At 42.0% G+C, this 21,825-nt stretch overlaps 1 protein-coding gene across 1 annotated transcript in view; it reads left to right on the top strand.

Annotated features, from left to right (window-relative positions):
* Positions 1 to 878: 878 nt before the first annotated feature.
* LOC306934170 (uncharacterized protein) overlaps positions 879 to 21,825 on the top strand; it is a gene marked incomplete at its 3' end in the record, with an annotated part of 36,167 nt that continues 15,220 nt past the window's right edge. The window contains exons 1-3 of the mRNA XM_079516692.1: positions 879 to 1,406; positions 4,700 to 4,816; positions 6,374 to 6,571. Of these exons, the coding sequence (XP_079372818.1) occupies positions 1,112 to 1,406; positions 4,700 to 4,816; positions 6,374 to 6,571 (610 nt within the window). The 5' untranslated portion in view covers positions 879 to 1,111. The remainder of the gene's footprint in view (positions 1,407 to 4,699; positions 4,817 to 6,373; positions 6,572 to 21,825) is intronic.

Here is a 21,825-nt window from a genome sequence, read left to right as displayed (position 1 = left end):
AGTGAAATTAGGGTATTTTATGATGCCTCTCATAAAGATTGCATTGACAGCTGCAGTACACAGTTAAAACGGACCAGAAGTGGGGCCGCTGTTTCATTTGGGGGCGTGGAATTTGTAGTTAAATAAAATATTATTATTTTTTTGCAACTGAATGGCTGGAAAATGGAAATGAAGAGTTTACATATAGTACACATAGTACATGCATACACCTTCCCTAATGATTATATCTGGTTTATTTATGGTGTAGGCCTATTGTCTCTATTATTAAGGTTATTGTAGCAGTCAATTTATATTGGGGGTCGGGGGGGTCCCGAGACGTTGCCAACTCATTTTTGGGGGTCCCCGGCCAAAAACGTTGAGAACCCTTGTGGTAGGACAATAGCAAAAAAAACATTTAGCCACTTGTTCGAATGCCCCGCCCCCTGTCAAAAATAGCTTAAATCGCTACAATGAAAGTAAGTAAAGTAAAATACTTAAAATGTCTCTAATAACCTAAAACATGAACCTGGGTTGGGAAAAAAAGAAAAGAAAGAAAAAGAAAAGAAAGAAAGAAGAAAGAAGATAATGCAATTTGTATAGGCCTACAGATATTCTATTTTATTTTAAAATAAATATACTCTCTCTCACACGTGCCAGTGATAACCCAATGATTTGTAGGCCTATAGGTCTATTTGTTAATGTTTGGTTGATTTGGTTGTTGTAGTTTCTGTGTTATTTGTTTCTATTCCTTTATGTTGTTAAAGTGTAAACATTGTATTGTGTCTAGGACCTTCTCGAAAAAGACAAGGGTTTATTATTCCTATAAAGAATTTCAATCATCAATCACCATCCTTGTATTCAGTAACAATTACACACCTCCTCCACCGGGTGGTGACAGGCAGCAGGGCCTGCATCCTTTGCTGCGCATGCTCTTGACACGTTGACACGGAAGTAAATGTGTGTTTTATTTTCAGCCGTAACGGCGGAAATCGCGGAATCGGCGAGGCGGAAAGTTGTGGAACCTTTTTGTTTGGGATTATCGTCGTAAGAATAGAGACATTTTACACATTATTAGTATATTACAGTAGTAACCGAGAGCTTTACACATATTAGTATATTACAGTTGGTGAAAATGTCTCCTAAAGGAGGTAAAAGGAGTCAAATGGAGTCTGTACGGCTGAAGATAAATGAACACATGACGTCGGTGGGAGAGGAGATAGTGTGTGTTTTGGACAAACAGCGTGGTGTTGATGTTTGTAGTGTGACGCTTAATGTCAGAGTGTTTGTGTTGGAGCGCCTCAGCGCGGTGGGAGAGTTTGTGTACAACCTCTTCCAGACAGAGATGGAGACACTAGAAACACTGCTGGAGAAACAGAACAAACTGCTGGACGTGATGCTACAGCCACACATCAGACTACACAGAGCAGGTTAGTAAACATGGTTACATTGTATGTGTGTGTGTGTGTGTGGTAGACAATTCTCATGAGTTTTGCAACTGTTTTAAATCACCTAATTAGTTCTAATCTAACAAGAGTAAGGTCAGCTACATTATGACAAGAGAGTGTTTTAGTTGACGACGATGCAACAGACTGCGTGCAGATTGTTTTGTAGTAGTATTTTATTTTGCTGATGAAACAACATTGCATGGATTCATAATTTTTTATGAGGAGCGCTAGCCCCTCATAAAAGACTCCTATGTCTGGCTTTGTGTGTCTTTGTGTACCCCATAGCGGTGATTTGATTGGCTGAGCATTCCATAGCGCTGGTGATTTGATTGGCTGAGCACCCCATAGCGATGATTTGATTGGCTGAGTACCCCATAGCCATGATTTGATTTGAAATCAGATTCAACCGTTATCAGGACGTTGGAATATGGCTAATCTGGCCATACTGGCATACTAGACATTGTGGTGTTTGGCTGGAATGCACGCATGCAGGGTGGTGCAGACACAGTCTGGTCAAGGACTCCCCCTGAACTTGTCATTTCCAACTCTATTGCTGGGGCATGGAAACTAGAAGCTACTAATATTTACTATTTTCTGCCTATTGGGACGTAACTCGGACGGCGCTGAGTCGGGTCTGGTGGCCGTCGCAACGCTCGGCACGGCGACGCCTCACGTGGCTCAAGGCCACCAGACACGGCATGCATCCGTCATTGACATAAAAAGCAAACACTCCCATAGTTTCAGTTCCGGATTTCCCAGTATGTTGATTATCACATACTGGGGGCATTTCTTTTTTTTTAAATGTTTTTTTTTGTGGCTTTCGCCTTTATTTTATTTGACTTATTTTTGTATGGAGGGACAGACAGTAGGCTGACAGGAAATGGGGAGAGAGATGGGGGGAAGACATGCAGTAAAGGCTGTCGGGATCGGGAGTCGAACCCGCGGCACACTGCCACACTGCCATGGCCCAGGCCACTGGGGGCATTTCTAAGGTGCTGATCACGAACATTCTCTTGATTATCGGGTGATAACATCCGAAGCGGGTGGATGATAAGTCCGCTCCTCACTTCGTGTGTGTGTGTGTGTGTGTGTGTGTGTGTGTGCTGCTCTAGTCTAAGCCAAATTCCAATACCCAAAATCTCGGTCACTCCCACTCGGTCACTCAGGGTCATTCCAGCTTCACCCGGAAATGGTTAACGTTCCAATTGTTAATGTGCTCCATAGGGTTGGGTGACGATACAAATCTATCGTCAATCGTGATTTTATGAGTCCAATCGCCTATTGTTTTTATTAGGCGATTTTTTTTATTTTGCAAGATAATATTAATCTACAGCGAAATAATGTAAGTGTGAGCAAAATGTGAATCAATTTGGGCTAGCAAAGTCGTAAAGGCGGCCGGGTGGAAAGTGGAAACCCCCTCCTCTCGTTATAATGGTATGCTCCCAGAGTCCCAGGCTGCAACATCGGGGAACGGGGGAAGTTTAAGTCATGCAGCACTGAGCGCTCCGCTGTCCCCTCGCCTCACTCACACTCTGGCTGAGTAAAGGCTGGAGCCTGGGTCCGAGGGAGGCTAATGTACTGTAGCCTATGTTGTTTACGCTCCGGAGTCCGGACCCATGCAGTTTAATACAAGTAAGACGCGCAAACGCGGGAAGCGAACGCAGCTCGTAAATTGCAATAACAACAATTAGAATAAATTACGTACTTTTTAAGGTTTTTTTTAAGTTAAGTTTTTTTAAATTAAATGTTTTTTCAAGTTATTTTTTTAGTGTGTGTATGTGTGCGTGCGTGTTTTTTCTTTACGTTTTTTTTAAGTTAAGTTTTTTTTTTAACTAAGTTTTTTGTGTGTGTGCGTTTTTCCTTTTTAAGTTTTTTTTTTAAGTTAAGTTTTTTTTAAGTGAAGTTTTTTGTGTGTGTGCGTTTTTCCTTTTGAAGTTTTTTTTTTAAGTTAAGTTTTTTTTTAAGTTAAGTTTTTTGTGTGTGTGCGTTTTTCCTTTTGAAGTTTTTTTTTTAAGTTAAGTTTTTTTTTAAGGTACGTTTTTTTTTAAGTTAAGTTTTTTGTGTGTGTGCGTTTTTCGTTTTTAAGTTTTTTTTTTAAGTTAAGTTTTTTTTTAAGTTAAGTTTTTTTTTAAGTTAAGTTTTTTGTGTGTGCGTTTTTCCTTTTTAAGTTTTTTTTTTAAGTTAAGTTTTTTTTTAAGTTAAGTTTTTTTTAAAGTTACGTTTTTTGTGTGTGTGCGTGCGTGCGTGCGTGCGTGTGTGTGTGTGCGTGCGTGCATGTGTGTGTGTGTTTTTGTGTGTGATACAGCTGCGCCCTCTGGTGGTGGGCGGGTGGTGTTACACCGTGACACACACACACACAGACACACAGACACACACACACACACACAGACGTGATCTGCTGGGTCTCATAGTAAATGCTCACTGCGTTCGCAAATATACAGTCACACCAGAATGCACACTGCTGTCTCGTATCTCATCACAACCCAATGCGCGACCCGTGAAGTCGGGGGGGAAAAATAATAAAAGAGAGAAAAGAAAAAGACGAAGTGACAAATTGTTAGCAATAAGCTATGCTAACTGACTGGTGGTGGTGTTAGCTATTAGCTTGTTGCTGCTGCTGATTCAACGCACTGATTGAACTTAATTTCATGTCCGCCTGTAACGTGAACGAACCCTGACACCAGCGCTGCACAAACAGACAGATCTACAAGCTCTCAACGCGCTGCAAACGGTGCTGCAGAGATGGGCGCATCTGCAGGTTCTCAACGCGTTTGTTTTTGCAGCGCTGGTGTCAGGGTTCGTTCACATTGATCTGCAAGCTCTCAACACGTTGCAAACGGCTCTGCAGAGACAGGCACATCTGCGGGTTCTCAACGCGTCGGTCAGCGGCGCGTTGAGAGCTGGTGGATCTGTCTTTTTTTCGATGGACTTTTTTGTTTTGGACTAGAACCGGCGGACCCCTGTACTGTAGATGCGCAGATGCATGCGTGCAGATGCAATGCGTGCAGATGCAATGCGTGCAGATGCAATGCGTTGTTTATTGATGATTAAGCCTACAACAATTTATTTATATTGTTAAATGTTGCTTTTTTCCTTTTCTTTTAAAAAGGAGCATAAATAAATGTATATGCCTACCATTCGTCTACCAACTTTAATTATGTAGCCTATACATGCATATTACATTTGGGGTAGCCTATTAGAAAAATATAAAGTCCTTATCCAGGTCACATCAAAGTCTTTGTTGTTAAAGTCCTTATTGTATTCCTTCATTCCAGACCAGTGTGTGGAGTCCAGTCTGCAGGTGAAGATCAGTCCTCCAGCCACCACAGTTTCTATTAAACAGGAACCTGAAGACCACCTTAAACAGGAACCTGAAGACCACATAGATCTCAGTAAGTTTAAAGCACTTTACTTTTGACTATTTAGGCATTTAGAAGACACTCTTTATCCAGAGCAATTTAAGTAAGAACATTCATCAAATGTATAGAGACAGTGTAGTGTCTCAGTAGCCTCGGTACCCAGGCTTTCATTTTCGTCGGCGCAAAAAATGAAAGCCTGGGGGAACGCATTGGCCGCTCTGGTCTAGAAGTGGGAATCAAGCCTTCAGGGTGGGCGTCGCTCCAATTGATGTGACATAGTGCTGCACTGGGGCGGAGGGGCCGGGGCTGACGGACAGGCCGCCCAGAACCAATCAGGGCGTGTGCAAATCTCAGCCACGACCCGCCCCTCTAGAGCCAAAACCCATTAGCTCAGGCTAGCGTCTCAGTAATCTAGGATCATCCTGTAGGTAAACCATGAACTAACATCAGTCTAAACATTATAATATCACACAATAAATAATCTGTACATTGAAACTAGACAAACTGTAGGATGCCAGGTCAACAAATGAACCTAGCATCTGTCTAAATAACATGCTATCTAAATTACATTTTAACCTCTGCATAAGACTACCCATGTACAAGAAGAAGAACCAGGTAGCCCCCCCTTCAGGCAACCCTATCAGGGTTTTGAATGATGCTTCCAGACCACGATGGGGTTGTGGCCGTCGCTCGCTGCCTGCTTTCTACTAAAACATTGAGGTGACAGATACATTAGTCTACATAAACGCAGCTGCCACCTAACCTATCACAAGGCATTTCATGTACATCATGGTTTTACATTCACCATCGCTGATGAGCGGCGCTGGTTAGGAGGGAGGCTTGTTCATTGTAGGAACTAATAAACATATGCGTTGTGAGCCAAGATGTCACAAGTGTTGCGGATCCACCGTTTTGCCTGTTTATATGGAGATCATAGGAAACGGCGTTCTCAAAGATTTCCACTCTGGGAGGTGGTTTCACTTTGTTGCGTTTTCACCTCCTGAAAACGCCGCTCTCGTCTAAAGGGACACCAGCAAATGATACTTTATTTTACCGTTTCCTATGAATATCGCTCTCGTGTAAAGACCACCTAAGGATTAAGGAATACATGTGTATTTCATTCTGATCTCTGTTGGAGCTATCATCAGGGGTGAAAGTGTGTTGGTACTAAGGATGTGAAGAGGAACCGGTGAATTGGTAATCGGTTTTAAAATTAACAATGTGATTTGCATCGATGCATAGACTCCTGGATCAATCTGAATGTACCATGAATCGGACTAGATCAATCTGAATGTACCATGAATCGGACTAGATCAATCTGAATGTACGATGAATCGGACTAGGGTTCAGTTAAAACTAATCTAAGTTAAAAGTAATCTGGTCCATCAATGTTTCCATCATTCATTATGGAATTTAGAGCGCAATAAAAACAGCTGAGCTTTTTTAACCGATGTGAATACTTTATTTGCCATTGTTGAGAACTGCACCTGAGCACTACTCTGTGCACTAGCTTTTCATGTACCAGAGGAAACACTGCATGAAACAAATAAAATCAAACCTTTACCGTTTCTCATTGTATCTTTTCCCTAGACTCCCTGCACCTCCCTGTGTTCTCCTTAGACTCCCTGCACCTCCATGTGTGTAAAGAGGAGAGGATCTCCAGTCTGGTCCAGGAGGAACCAGAGCCTCCACCCATTAAAGATGAGCAGGAGGAGCTACTTCAAAGACCAGAAGAGGTCAATAGGCCAATGCTGACATTACTAGCAGTGAAAAGTGAAGATGATGATGGTGAGAACAGAGACACAGAGCCTGTAGCCAGCACCTCAACTGAACACATGAAAACACAAGCTGATGTAGAGGACTGTGGACCATCACAACCAGCTGGTGATGAGCAGCTCCTCTCGTCATACTGTTCTGAATCTGACATCACTGAAGAGTGTGATGAGTGGCAGCCCAGTGTAGCTCAGTCACCTTTAAACACACTGAAGTCACACAAGACACAACGTGTGGAAGGACAGAGATTGTCTTTGAGCAACAAGATGTCCCGGGACCTGAAACCATCGGAAGAAACTCACTCCATGCAGAGTCATACAGGGAAGACGAGTTTTAGTTGTGCAGTGTGTTGCAAAATGTTTAATCATGAGGGAAGTCTAAAAGGACACATGACGACCCATACAGGAGAAAAGCCAGTTACTTGTACAGTTTGTAGCAAAGGCTTTCGTGACAACAGTGATCTAAAAAGACACATGGTGACTCATACCGGAGAAAAGCCCTTCACTTGTAAAGTTTGTAACAAAGCCTTTGCTGAGTTGAGTGCTCTAAAAAAACACATGAGAACTCATACCGGAGAAAAGCCCTTCACTTGTAAAGTTTGTAACAAAACCTTTGGTGTGTTGTGGAATTTAAAAAAACACATGGAGACTCATACTGGAGAAAAGCCCTTCACTTGTAAAGTTTGTAGCAAAGCCTTTGGTGAGTTGAGTAATCTAAAAAGACACATGAGAAATCATACCGGAGAAAAGCCCTTCACTTGTAAAGTTTGTAGCAAAGCCTTTGCTGTGTTGAGTAGTTTAAAAAAACACAAGAGGACTCATACCGGAGAAAAGCCCTTCACTTGTAAAGTTTGTAGCAAAGCCTTTGCTGTGTTGAGTAGTTTAAAAGATCACAAGAGGACTCATACCGGAGAAAAGCCCTTCACTTGTAATGTTTGTAGCAAAGCCTTTTGTCAGTTGAGTAATCTAAAAACACACATGAGGACTCATACAGGAGTAAAGCCCTTCACTTGTAAAGTTTGTAGGAAAGGCTTTGGTGACAGCAGTACTCTAAGAAATCACATGAGGACTCATACAGCATTTGGAAATATTTAGCTGAACCAGAGGGCATGGCCATCAGTATAATCCCCCTGTATCCACCTGTTTCCAGTGTCCTATGAGGCCTATGAGAAAGTTGTGCATAACTTCCTGATGATTTGTTTGGTTTGGTTTGGTTTTAACCTAAGCTATCCGGATGGGGTAAACAGTGCTAGGTATTCAGGCCATTCACCACAAATAAAGATGTTTATATTTATTGAAATCCGAGTGCATGTGTTGTGTTTGCTCTGGATCGTCTGCCTTGTATTTGGAGTGTTGCTGGATCACTGAATGAAACCCTGCGCAGTGGAGTGAACACAGGGTGTATCTGTCCTCCCATTGGCTAGTGCCTATCACTGCCGGGTCATAGTTCACCAATGCTGAACCCTAACATAGATAAACATAGATAAAAAGCTAAATACCTCATTGGCCATTGCAATTCATTGGAGCGACCTGTATCACAGACAAGGCGGAAGTCAAGCAGAAGGTACACCAAAGCAATGCAATTTACAAAGATAGTCGATCCCGGGACAGAGAAGGGTCCATAAAAAAGATGATTTTCTCCTGATTTGTCTTTGCCAAAAAAAAGCCATTTTAGCATGAACACCTTGGAAATATTGTGTCCCTTGTGGTGATTGGGCCCAGTATTTTGTTCAGTAACCATGGAGCTAAGGAATGGTTCATAAGCTGTGTTCACATAATCACGTTCATTCTCCCATTGGAAATGAACAGACTCCAACCTGCTTCCTGTCTCCTAAAAAGGTGTGTGCCCACGTTACGCAGATGCGACAAGTAATCCGGAGATCGCGAGTCTTGCTATTTCCGTCTTGGGGCACGCTGCCACTGAAGTGACCCGCCCCCATCTTCCTCTGATTGGCAGTGAGGTCTGCTGCGAGGTTACTCCGTCGTGGGAAATAAATAAATAATACAAGTACGAGAATGACAGCTTGGCACGCCCGACAGTAACTTGTATTTTTGTAGAAGAGGCAAACTAATATTGTTTATTCCGTTGGCCTGTTGTTTTGTATACATGTGTAAACTTGAAACATTTTTGTACTGTAACTAAAAGGGTCTCTTCCCTTGATCTTAATCTTTTTTAGTGTAACAGTATTAGTTTACTATAATTAGATTAATACACTATAATCAACCCTAACACTTTAATTTAGAACACAGCTAAATCAAATCATAGTACATACGTGTTCAATCAATTATTCAATCAAAGCAAACGGCACAAACAATATTAGTTTGCCAGTTGCTTCTTCTACAAAAATTAAAGTTACAATACAATTAAGTTACTGTCGTGTGTTGTCATTCTCTTGTACTTATTTCCCAGCACGGAGTACCCTTGCATCTCGGAGGACAGGCAAGACGGGCAGTGTCGGTAGGCCAATCAGAGGCAGGTGGGGCGTTACCATGTCTATGCTCTGACGTAGAATAGATATACGCCCCAGAGCCGAAGGAGGCGTCTACCTTTCTATGTCTATAGTGATACAGACGCCCCAGAGTCAAAGGAGGCGTATACCTTTCTATGTCTATGGAGATACAGACGCCCCAGAGCCGAAGGAGGTGTCTACCATTCTTTGTCTATGAACCTGACGCGCCACGCGTCATCTGTGTTAACTTGTAGCGTGGGGAGTGGACCTTCTTATAAGTGCTGTATTTGGGTGGGCGCATACGTTGTTCAGACATACTAACAGTCTGACAGGCATTAGTCCATGGCTCCCGACATGCATTGCTGTTTATCCATTTAGGAGGCCAACTGAGGCCTATTATTTAGTGGCAGCGGTGGCCCAACGGATTGCGGAGCGGGCTTGATACCGGAAGGTCGCCAGTTCGAATCAGCGGTCCGGCACGTTAAAATTACCACCACTACGATGAAATGTAGTAATCATTTCATTTCATTTCATTCTAAAAAAAAATCTTCTAAATACTAAAGGTTTTCTGAAAAACCTGTGTTTCTATGTGAGTGGTTCTCAACCTTTTTCATGTCCAGGACCCCCAGATTTTTTCGTATTTGGCCGTGGGCCCCCATCTGAAAATATGTTTTTCTTGGGACCCCTCCAGAAGCATTTAAAGATTTGCGCTACATTTTCACGATTTTTCAAAAGAGCTTGTAGATCTGCTATTTTTCAATAGCTAAAGTATAACATAATGCTTAAAACACTAAAAGGGGTTCCCGTCCTGAATGGGTTAAGACACATGCATGGCCGGTTAAAACTCACCCTTGGCTTCCCTGTGAGGTTAGGGTTGGGGTAGGATGTTGGACTAACGCCTGGCGGACTGTTAGTACGTCAGACCAAACACATGCACACGGATTTGGGATGACGTCCGCAGGCACGTCAATGGCAGTGAATGTGGACATAACAGTGTGTCGTCCATTTGCCGTGTTCCTAACTTGTTGTACCGGCTGTACCTTTAAAGATATTCAGTCGCTCTGGATTAAGTCCCATTCACCAAATGCCTAAATTGTCATTTGTAAAATTGTCAATCAATCTTTGCAATCACGGCAGATTAAGCTAGGAGATCATTTCCATCAGTATAATCCCCAAACCATTTGGGTTATGTGGACTCTGATATTGTCCTAGAAATTATTAGATGTAAACATTTAATAACATCCCAGGCAGAGCTCCTGCGGACAGAGAGCGAAGAGGCCGAGGACTACAATCCAGAGCATGCCGAGCACACTGTAGCCTTGATCTTGCTCAAAACAGACAACACCAGCCAAGCAGCGAGTGAAGGCAGCCAGGGCTAACTAGTACTGGTAGCAGGCTGCAGCAAACAATAATAACCTAAAACATGAACCTGGGTTGGGAAAAAAAAGAAAGAAAGAAAAAAGAAGTTGGCCTTTTTAAGTGAGGTGCCTTATTCAAGAGGGAAAAATTACCCCAGGCCTTAATAATAATAATAATGGATAAGCCATCGCGGACCACCCGAGGCATGATTCTTTTTTTAACAGCAACAAACAATGTGACCGGAATCGGACAAATAAAGCTTGTTTTGATTAGAATCGGAATCTTGGATTAGAAACCTAGATAAAAGGGTGTTAATGGAAGTCAGTAGGCTACTCAGTTCAGAGTCCACATGAGCCCAAACAGTTTGGGCATTACGGATGGAAATTATCTCTTAGCTAAATCCACCGTGTTTGCAAGACAGGGGCCTGTTGTGTCCACGTTAACGTGCCTGGACGTCATCCCAAATCCAACACTTAATAATTTTCCTTGGTTCAAATGCGCATATATATGAAGATCACAACGTGTCGTGATGCAATGTGTTGTGAGCTTGTAGATCTGCTATATTGAAGGATCCCTGTGGGTACCCAGACCCCACTTTGAATAGCACTAGTGTACAAGACGACATAATAACAGCTATTCAAAGAATTGAACATAACCTCAATCATGTTAACTGTTTTAGTTGCAGTTGGCAACCAGACTATATTTCAGACTAGTCAATAGTGTCGCAGTCCCGCCCCCGACGAGGGCACCGGAAGATAATTTCCCATTTTTCCATATATGTTTCGTCATTCTGAAAGGGGGTGGGACTTCGGCGCTCTATACCTGTTCGTGGATATGAGAAAGTGCATGTGCACATGGGACCGGCCAGCACAGAATGACACACCATAGCCAATCACAGTGCAGAATGACACACCATAGCCAATCACAGTGCAGAATGCCGTCCACACATGTTGAGGACACAATCTCTAGAAGTAGTAGTTAACACATTGACTCCCACAGGAAAACATAACAAGCATTGCTTCATTGCCGCAGTTTCAACTAACTTTGACGAATCGCCACGTCGTAATTGTACCTCCATGTCATGATAATCCCCCTGAAAATAGTTCCATCGTTTGTGTTTGAGTCGAAAAATATTCCACCACCGCGACCCAAAACAATAACGGAGCTCAATGCACGTGACCATTACGCACCATAGACTAACATGTAGGCCATGCTGCGAGGTCCCTTTTTGTTCGGTTTCGTTCCCACGTCTTTGGCACTACGATTTCAATGCATATTTCCATAGACAATACCCTTCTGGACTCTGGGTTAAAAGTTCTCCGCATAATATCCTGCAGTATTTTGTCACAAGCCAGAAATGTATATACAAGTGTATAACCAAAAAACGAAAATCTTGTGCTGCTGTTTTTGCTTGTAAAATGTGTTATATTGATTTTGGCAACACCAAATCTTTCTCAAATGTCATAAATACATATACCTAACATCTGAAACAAGTATTGGTGCCTTAGTTTACTCATATGTGAATCTAGATCATGAAATGTAGCAAATTTGTTAAAGAAAACGCTTCAACTTAAGTGATTGGCACCTAGCACAATGAAACATACACATAGAAAATGTAGCCAAAAGCTTATGTTTCATACATAAAAAATGTCACAACCTACTGGGTAATGAAAGGTAGAAAAGAAAAGCAGCCCACCTTGGCCCAAAATGGCTGAGAATCTATCAAAATGTTACCACGCCCCCTAAATTGGAATAATGAAAAAAATGGACAAGACTAAAAATAAATGCACTAAAGGTCAGAATTATTACAACATATGGTATGAAACATTTATACAAGTACCACAAAGTGTCACAGCATCTGACATTTGCACATCACCCCCCCCCAGCTCAAGTGCAGTTAGTCAGTCTATTTGCCAGCCCATAGAGTCCCATTGTGAACCCAGACATGTTGAGTACACCAAAGTTTTATAGTACAAATGTTGAGTATGTATGGGTCCCCAGCATGTAGAAACCGCCGGATGCTAACTTGCATATGTTGAACAATTATAATTAGCTTTAATGACCATAATCACCTACTGTATATGGACAAGATTTCAGCAATAGTCACGGGCCTTATGGATTTTTCTGCGCCAATCAATATTTAAAGGACTAAATTTGGCTCAGATGCAGTCCTGCTCTAATGATTTAGCTAGGGAACCCGAGCCATTTACCTTCGGGGTCGCCATGGCGGCCAAATCCAATATGGCCGCCACATAAAACGCCTTCCTCACCAGCCATTTGCAGCATTCTGTTGCACACACTAAAAGATCTGAGCCTTCTTGAGAAGAACAGAAGACCAGAGTAGTCCAACGACCTGTTCAGGTGCACTCCTAGAAACTTGTAGTTGTCTACATTCTCCACTACCTTAATATGTTGCTGGGAACCGGAGGTACACTCTTGGTCGTGCCATAGTCCACCACCATCTTCTTGGTCTTGCCAGCATTGAGCCAGAGGCTATTTGCCTTGCTCCAGTGCACAACTTCCGTAACCATGCGTGCTCAACAGTGTTGTTACCTGAGATGCAGGTGACAACTGACATGTCTTGTAGTTGAAGTGGAAGTCAGATGTTTATAGGGTGAACAGGTGACAGCACTGTGCCCTGGGGAGCGCCCGTGATGTTCACCAGCACCTCCGAACAGACAACCCTGCAGTCTCACATACTGCGGTCTGCCCGAGAGATAGTCTGAGATCCATGCCACCAAACCATGGTCCACCCCCATCAACGCAAGCTTCTGTAAGCAGTTGTGACTGGATAGTTCTGAAGACTCTGGAGAAGTCAAAAAGCATGATTCTAACTGCGTTGCCCATGGTGCCAAGGTGTGTGAATGCCCTGTTTAGCATGTAGATGATGACATCATCAAACCCAATGTCCACCTGGTATGTAAAAACTGAAGGGGGCCGACGTAGTCACTCACCATCGGTCACAATGCAGCAAGATTTCCACAGTTCCTCCCTGTCATCAGGGAGGGGCATATCGTTTGGTTCAGCAGTTCTGGACAACCTGATCTCCATATATGCCTATACTATATTATTGCGACCACAGGTCACATTTACTATGAAATTGCGCATTTTCCGTCAGTCAGTCAGTGTATCACTCAAAATCCCCATACATGGGGAAAGCCCCCATATTGCCCAGGTCTTGTGAGTGACATAACGTGAAATCATCAGGGATGGAGATCCCTGATGTCATCAATATTGGCCAGCAACTCTACAACTGACCCCAACCCTTAGATCTCCATATGGATATACTGTATGTCAGAACCTGTTCTGACATTCCATATGTTGATCCTTCCCCATCCATCCTTCCTCTTCGATGTCTCCCTTTTGACTGATACCTGTCCGTGTAAACTCTAGATGGGCCTGCCCCAAAGTTATTAATGCAGACCGTTAGCTTCTCGCCCTCAGACTTACTGGTACTATGCTATACTATACTATACTATACTATACTATACTATACTATACTATACTATACTATACTATACTATACTATACTATACTGATATGCCAATATCTATGTATGGGTGTATATACTGTAGGTAGTTTGAATCAGCGGTTCTGGACAACCGGATCTCCATATATGACTACACTAACACTGCACTACACACTACACTATACTGATACGCCCATACCCATGCATGGGCATATATACTGTAAGTAGTTCTGGACAACCGCCTATCCAATCAACTCGACACCGGACATATAAATGTCCCTGTGCTGGGGTCAGCAGCAACGTGCATGCCGAGTGTGAAGTTAGTTGGTCATACTCCTACTCATACTCTATCATTACTTTCATTTTGTATTGTTTTAAATAAATTAAATGTGTAACATACAAAGGTTGCTTTTTTTAGGCTGTTCCTAAAGGTGTTCTGGGTGAAAATGTTGAATACGTTTTTTGGGTATAGTGGCCATATATATAAAAACATATATATTAGAATTTTCTGGATAGATGTACTCATAAATCGGAGCATTTCAATGTGTTTAAGTTTGTCAAAAATGTCAAAGGTTCACTCGTTTTCACTTAGTGCCATCTTGTAAATATGCAAATTAAGGTTCCAGACACACTCAATCATAATTATAAGCATTCCAATGTGTTTGTAATGGTCAAAAAACATGACATAGAGACAATGTTTGCATTTGTAGCTCATCTGGTTCAAATATTACAGCCAAAACCATTTTAGGTATAGCAGCCATGGATTTGGCCGCTATGGCGACCACAAAGGTTGCCAGCTTGGGCGCCCTAGCTAAATCCAGATTCTGTGACACTTTGTGATACTTGAATAAATGTTTCATACCATATGTTGTAATAATTCTGACCTTTAGTGCATTTATTTTTAGTCTTGTCCATTTTTTGCATTATTCCAATTTAGGGGGCGTGGTAACATTTTGATAGATTTTCAGCCATTTTGGGCCAAGGTGGGCTGCTTTTCTTTTCTACCTTTCATTACACAGTAGATTGTGAAATTCTTTATGTATGAAACATAAGCTTTTGGCTAAATTAACTATTGTGTATGTTTCATTGAGCTAGGTGCCATCACTTAAGTTGAAGAGTTTTCTTTAACAAATTTGCTACATTTCATGATCTAAATTCACATGATTAAACTAAGGCACTAATACTTGTTTCAGATGTTAGGTATATGTAATTATGACATTTGAGAAATAGTTTGTGTTGCCACAATCAATATAACACATTTTACAAGCAAAAACAGCAGCACAAGATTTTCGTTTTTTGGTTATACACTTGTATATACATTTCTGGCTTGTGACAAAATACTGCAGGATATTATGCGGAGAACTTTTAACCCAAAGTCCAGAAGGGTATTGTCTATGGAAATATGCATTGAAATCGTAGTGCCAAAGACGCGGGAACGAAAATAATTTTCTAGGCACTTTTTCTTGGGTCGCAGCACGGCCTAATGGTGCCTCAGTTTCCCAGAAGCCCTAGCAAGCCACTGACTCATCGATTTCTGCGTACGTTCTCCCAACGCGTCATCCTTGTCACTCTGTCCAAGGAAAGTCTTAAGTTATCAAAAGACGGCGAATTAAACATATAAAACAAAAGGAGAGTGTAAGTGTCCATGACACTTGGTATTTTAACTTCAACTACTAATCTAGTTTGAAATGAATTTGTTTACATTTGGGTTACCTTTATTTTGGAACTTCCTGTATTTGGTTAACTTCCTGTCACTGCACAAACAGTACTTAGATGGGGCCTGCTAACCACACACACACACACACACACACTCAGCCAGAGACAGCATGTTTGAAGCAGCAGAGCCACATGGTATGATATTTGTTTGTTTGCTACTTTATGTTTACCCAGTTGATTTGATATTGTTGAAACGTTTTGTAGCTTCAGTATAAAATATGTGAAGCCGTTTATATTGTTCACAGTGCCTGCTTTGCTGTGTCTGATGTACCAACTGCCAAGTACCGGTTATCCCAGGAGTGTTTGGTAGATAGTCTAGTAGCCAAAAAGTGAACCCGGACATGTTGAGTACACCAACGTTTTATGTTAGAAATGTTGAGTATGGGTCCCCAGCATGTAGAAACTGCCGGATGCTAACTTGCATATGTTGAGCAATTTTCATAATTGGCATAATATGTGACCATACCATTAACAACCTATAGAAGGCAAAATATTCAAAATTTCATAATGCTTTATCTAGCATGTGATGTGTCAAACTAGGGGGTTTTCATGATGCTGAATCCATTCCAATCATTGGGCTTAAAACGGCCATGCCCACTTGCCCAAATGTGCTGACATCATCAATTTGTGATGACGGCATTGGCCGTGTTTAGCCCAATGAGTGTTTTTTTGCAAAACTAATGCTTTGAATGGATTCGACACGTCTGTAAATGGCCACGACACGCTGACTCGCCAAATATGAGTCGTTTAACATCCCTAATTGAAGCCATTATTCGTGTCCCATCATAAAGTCCTCATCCATGTCACATCAAAGTCCTCATTGTTAAAATCCTTATTGTATTCCTTCATTCCAGACCAGTGTGTGGAGTCCAGTCTGCAGGTGAAGATCAGTCCTCCAGACACCACTGTTTCTATTAAACAGGAACCTGAATACCACCTTAAACAGGAACCTGAAGACCACCTTAAACAGGAACCTGAAGACCACCTTAATCTCAGTAAGTTTCAAGCTCTTTACACTTTACTATTTAGGCATTTAGCAGATGCTCTTTGTCCAGAGCAACTTACAGTAAGCAAGGTAAGCACATTCATCAAATGTATATAGACAGTGTAGTGTCTCAGTGATCTAGCATCATACTGTAGGTAAACCATGAACCTAGCATGAGTCTAAACACTATAATATCGCATAATAAATAATCTGTACATTGAAACTAGACAAACTGTAGGATGCCAGGTCATGAAATTAACCTAGCATCTGTCTAAATAACATGCTATCTAACGTTTAGATGTTATTTAGACATATGTTGGGTTCATTTAGATTCTAAACAAGTAAGGCGCGTGAACGCGGGAAGCGAACGCAGCTGTTGTGGCAGTCTGACACACACACATATACACACACACACACACACACCCTTTTCTTTCTCTTTTTTAAAGTTTTTTTTAAAGATTCAAGTCTTTAAGATTTTTTCTTTTTTTTTTCCTTTCTTTTTTTAAAGATTTTTTAAAGTTTTCTACTGTGTGTGTGTGTGTGTGTGTGTGTGTGTGTGTGTGTGTGTGTGTGTGTGTGTGTGTGTGTGTGTGTGTGTGTGTGTGTGTGTGTGTGTGATACAGTTGCACCCTCTGGTGGCGGGCAGGTGTTGTTACAGCGTGAAAGACAGACAGACAAGCCAGGCAGGCTTCTATAGTAATCGCTCACTACATTTGCAATTACATTTTAACCTCTGAATAAGACTGCATGGTCGTAAAGACTAGTCATGTGCTACGGCTAAAGTGGAGTCTGAAGGGGTGAGTTATTCGGATCTCTTGTGGAGCTATCATCAGGGGTGAAAGTGTGTCGGTACTAAGGATGTGAAGATGAACCGATGAATCGGTAATCGGTTTTAACATTAACAATGTGATTTGCATCTATGCGTTGACTCCTGGATCAATCTGAATGTACCAATAATCGGACTAGATCAATCTGAATGTACCATGAATCGGACTAGATCAATCTGGATGTACCATGAATCGGACTATGGTTCAGTTAAAACATCAGTAATCTGGTCCATCAGTGTTTCCATTCATTAGGGAATTTAGAGCGCAATAAAAACAGCTGAGCTTTTTTAACCGATGTGAATACTTTTTTTTCCATTGTTGAGAACTGCACCTGAGCACTACTGTGTGCACTAGCTTTTCATGTAACAGAGGAAACACTGCATGAAAAAAAAATCTAACTTTTACCGTTTCTCATTGTGTCTTTTCCCTGCACCTCCCTGTCTTTTCCCTAGACTCCCTGCACCGCCCTGTGTTTTCCCTAGACGTCCTGCACCTCCCTGTGTGTAAAGAGGAGGTTTCCTCTGAAGAGGAGAGGAGCTCCAGTCTGGTCCAGGAGGAACCAGAGCCTCCACACATTAAAGATGAGCAGGAGGAGCTACTTCAAAGACCAGAAGAGGTTGATAGGCCAATGCTGACATTACTAGCAGTGAAAAGTGAACATGATGATGGTGAGAACAGAGACACAGAGCCTGTAGCCAGCACCTCAACTGAACACTTGAAAACACAAGCTGATGTAGAGGACTGTGGAACATCACAACCAGCTAGTGATGAGCAGCTCCTCTCTTTACACTGTTCTGAATCTGACATCACTGAAGACAGTGATGAGTGGCAGCCCAGTGTAGATCAGTCACCTTTAAACACACTGAAGTCACACAAGACACAACATGTGGAAGGACAGAGAAGGTCTTTGAGCAACAAGATGTCCCGGGACCTGAAACCATCAAAAGAAACTCACTCCATGCAGAGTCACACAGGGAAGACACATTTTAGTTGTGCAATGTGTTGCAAAAGGTTTAATCATAAGAGAAGTCTAAAAAGACACATGATGCACTTCTCTTGTTCAGTGTGTAGCAAAGGATTAAGTCACTTGTGTCATCTAAAAAGACACATGATGACCCATACAGGGGAAAAACCATTTACTTGTTCAGTTTGTAGAAAAGTCTTTAGTCAAAAGGGTCACCTAAAATCACACATGACGACTCATACAGGAGAAAAGCCCTTCACTTGTAAAGTTTGTAGCAAAGGCTTTTGTTTTAACGGTCATCTAAAAACACACATGAGAACTCATACCGGAGAAAAGCCCTTCACTTGTAAAGTTTGTAGGAAAGGCTTTGGTGACAGCAGTACTCTAAGAAAACACATGAGGACTCATACCGGAGAAAAGCCCTTCACTTGTAAAGTTTGTAGAAAAGCCTTTGCTGAGATGAGTGATCTAAAAAAACACATGAGAACTCATACCGGAGAAAAGCCCTTCACTTGTAAAGTTTGTAGGAAAGGCTTTGGTGACAGCAGTGCTCTAAGAAAACACATGAGAACTCATACCGGAGAAAAGCCCTTCACTTGTAAAGTTTGTAGCAAAGCCTTTGGTCAGTTGAGTACTCTAAAAACACACATGAGGACTCATACCGGAGAAAAGCCCTTCACTTGTAATGTTTGTAGCAAAGCCTTTGGTCAGTCGAGTACTCTAAAAACACACATGAAGACTCATACAGCAAGGTGAAATATTTAGCTGAACCAGAGGGCATGGCCATCAGTATCCACCTGTTTCCAGTTACTATGAGCCCTTGTGTGAAAGTTGTGCATTACTTCCTGATGATTTGTTTTGTTTTGTTTTAACCTAAGCTATCCGGATGGGGTAAACAGTGCTAGGTATTCAGGCCATTCACCACCAATAAAGATGTTTACATTTATTGAAATCCAAGTGCATGTGTTGTGTTTGCTCTGGATCGTCTGCCTTGTATTTCAAGTGCTGCTGGATCACTGAATGAAACCCCGCCCAGTGGAGTGAACAGAGGGTGTATCTGTCCTCCCATTGGCTAGTGCCAATCACTGCTGGGTCCTGGTTCACAAATGCTGAACCCTAACATAGATATAAAAAGCTAGATACCTCATTGCAATTAATTGGAGCGACCTGTATCACAGACAAGGTGGAAGTCAAGCGGAAGTGCAGAAGGTACACCAAAGACTTTTAATATACAAAGATAGTCGATCCCGGTTGGAGCCACTAGAGGCAAAATGGTACAAATCCTACAAATGGTAGGCGTGGTTTGCTTCTTCTCCAACATACCTTTTAGTACAGCCTACTGCTGCACAATGTTTTGTTATTGTGACATAGTCAGTCAAACTTGTCTTTATAGGGAAAAGCATTTATTTTTTCACAGGTGGTCTGTATGACCTGATTGTGAATGTGAAATAAATAACAGATGGCAAAATGTCATGATTCCCAAATCAGCCCCAATCAACCAAGACAGTTATGGAAAAAGTCCAAATTCATGTCACAGACTCCAACCAGCTTCCGGTCTCCTAAAATGGTGTGTGCCCACGTCACGCAGATACGGGAAGTAAAACAGAGATCTTGCTATTTCCGTCTTAGGGCACGCTGCCACTCAAGTGACTAAGACCCGCCTTCCTCTGATTGGCGTACCGAACGTCCGCTCTGTGACTCACGCAGAAGCTTCTGTGGCTTCGTTCCCTGTAAGATGGTGCTCGAGAAACAAAGGAGGCGACTACCTTTCTATGTCTATGGAGATACAGACTGACGCCCAGAGCCGAAGGAGGCGACTACCTTTCTATGTCTATGGAGATACAGACGCCCCAGAGCCGAAGGAGGCGACTACCTTTCTTTGTCTATGAACCTGACCGTCATTCTTCACACCAGTGCACGCGCATTAACTTTTAGCGTGGGGAATGGACCTTCTTATAAGTGTTGTATTTGGGTTGGCGCATACGTTGTTCAGAGATACTAACAGTCCGACAGGCATTCGTCCGTGGCTCCCAACATGCATTGCTGGTTAACCCATTTAGGACTGAGGCCGATTCTAAAAAAAATCTCTTCTAAATACTAAAAGTTTTCTGAAAAACGTTTCTATTTCTATATTTCGTTTCTATTTCTGTGTTTCTATGTCAGTGGTTCTCAACCTTTTTCATGCTAAGGACCCCCATAATTATCTCTATTTGGCTGTGGGCCCCCATCTGAAAATATGTTTTTCTATAGGGACCCCTTCAGAAGCAAAGATTTGAGTTAAAAACGTTCGCTCTAAAAGAATATAGGCCTATTTAAAGATTTGCGCTACATTTTCACGATTTTTCAAAAATAGTTGCCGCGCTACGAGCTTGTAGATCTGTTATTTTTCAATAGCTAAAGTATAACCTAATCCTTAAAACACTGAAAGGGGTTCCCGTCCTGAATGGGTTAAGACACATGCGTGGCCGGTTAAAACTCACCCGTGGCTTCCCTGTGAGGTTAGGTTTCTGGTTTAAGGACTTTAAGGAGTGTTTTGTACCAAACTATTGTATGAGTACCGAACAAATAATGTTTGCTTTCGCCATCTTTGTTGAAGAAGAGTCTGGGCAATTAAGTTTTAGTCTTAAAAAATGTCTCAATCTTATATTTAGTTTTAGTCCGGCTTAATCTAGTCGTATACCTCTGAGGTCAACGATTAAAGTGTTGATTGATGATTCAACCTTGATGATTAAACCTTTGAGGGGATTAAGTCCACCCATCAAGCCCATTAGTGTCAACCTCAGACCAAGATGGTCTGATTTTGAATCTGAATGGCTTTGTGTTTCTGCTATTGTCCCGTGGCTTCCCTGTGAGGTTAGGGTTAGGTTGGGGTTTAGGATGTTGGACTAATGCCTGTCGGACTGTTAGTACGTCAGACCAAACGCATGCACCCGGATTTGGGATGACGTCCGCAGGCACGTCAATGGCAGTGAATGTGTTCATGTGGACACAACAAACCTCTGGCTTGTCGTGTGTCGTCCATTTGCCATGTTTTTAACCTGTTGTACCAGCTGTACCTTTAAAGATATTCAGTCACTCTGGATTAAGTCCCATTCACCAAATGCCTAAATTGTAATTTGTAAAATTGTCAATCTAGCTGGGTCCCAATTCGTTAAGAGCATTCAGTGATTTGGGTGATTTGGAAAACCACCCAGTCCGCCCCGGCAACAAAATGTGCACATGCTTGATTGGATGAAGGCTTTGCCACCCAAAGCCCAAACTGAAACTAGGGTTTTTTGACCCCAGGGGCTCACTGGGGACAGGGAGGAACTCCTTATATGGTCAGCACACTCTATAGTAGGGAGAATTATCCAGAAAAATAGAAAAAATAAGTGATATTTGAATTAAGTCAAATCACTGAATATACCTTTAAAATCGTGCACTTGGTGAAATTTTTGGCATGGTGGTAGGTATGGTTATAAGGTTTTCAAAAACCATCGCAAACGAGATGGGCTCGCCCC

This window comes from Electrona antarctica (assembly GCF_951216825.1).
Source record: "Electrona antarctica genome assembly, chromosome: 2".
In the NCBI taxonomy this organism is placed as follows: Eukaryota; Metazoa; Chordata; class Actinopteri; order Myctophiformes; family Myctophidae; genus Electrona; species Electrona antarctica.
Note: the sequence above shows the minus strand (reverse complement) of the source record. Positions and strands in the feature narration are given on the sequence as shown.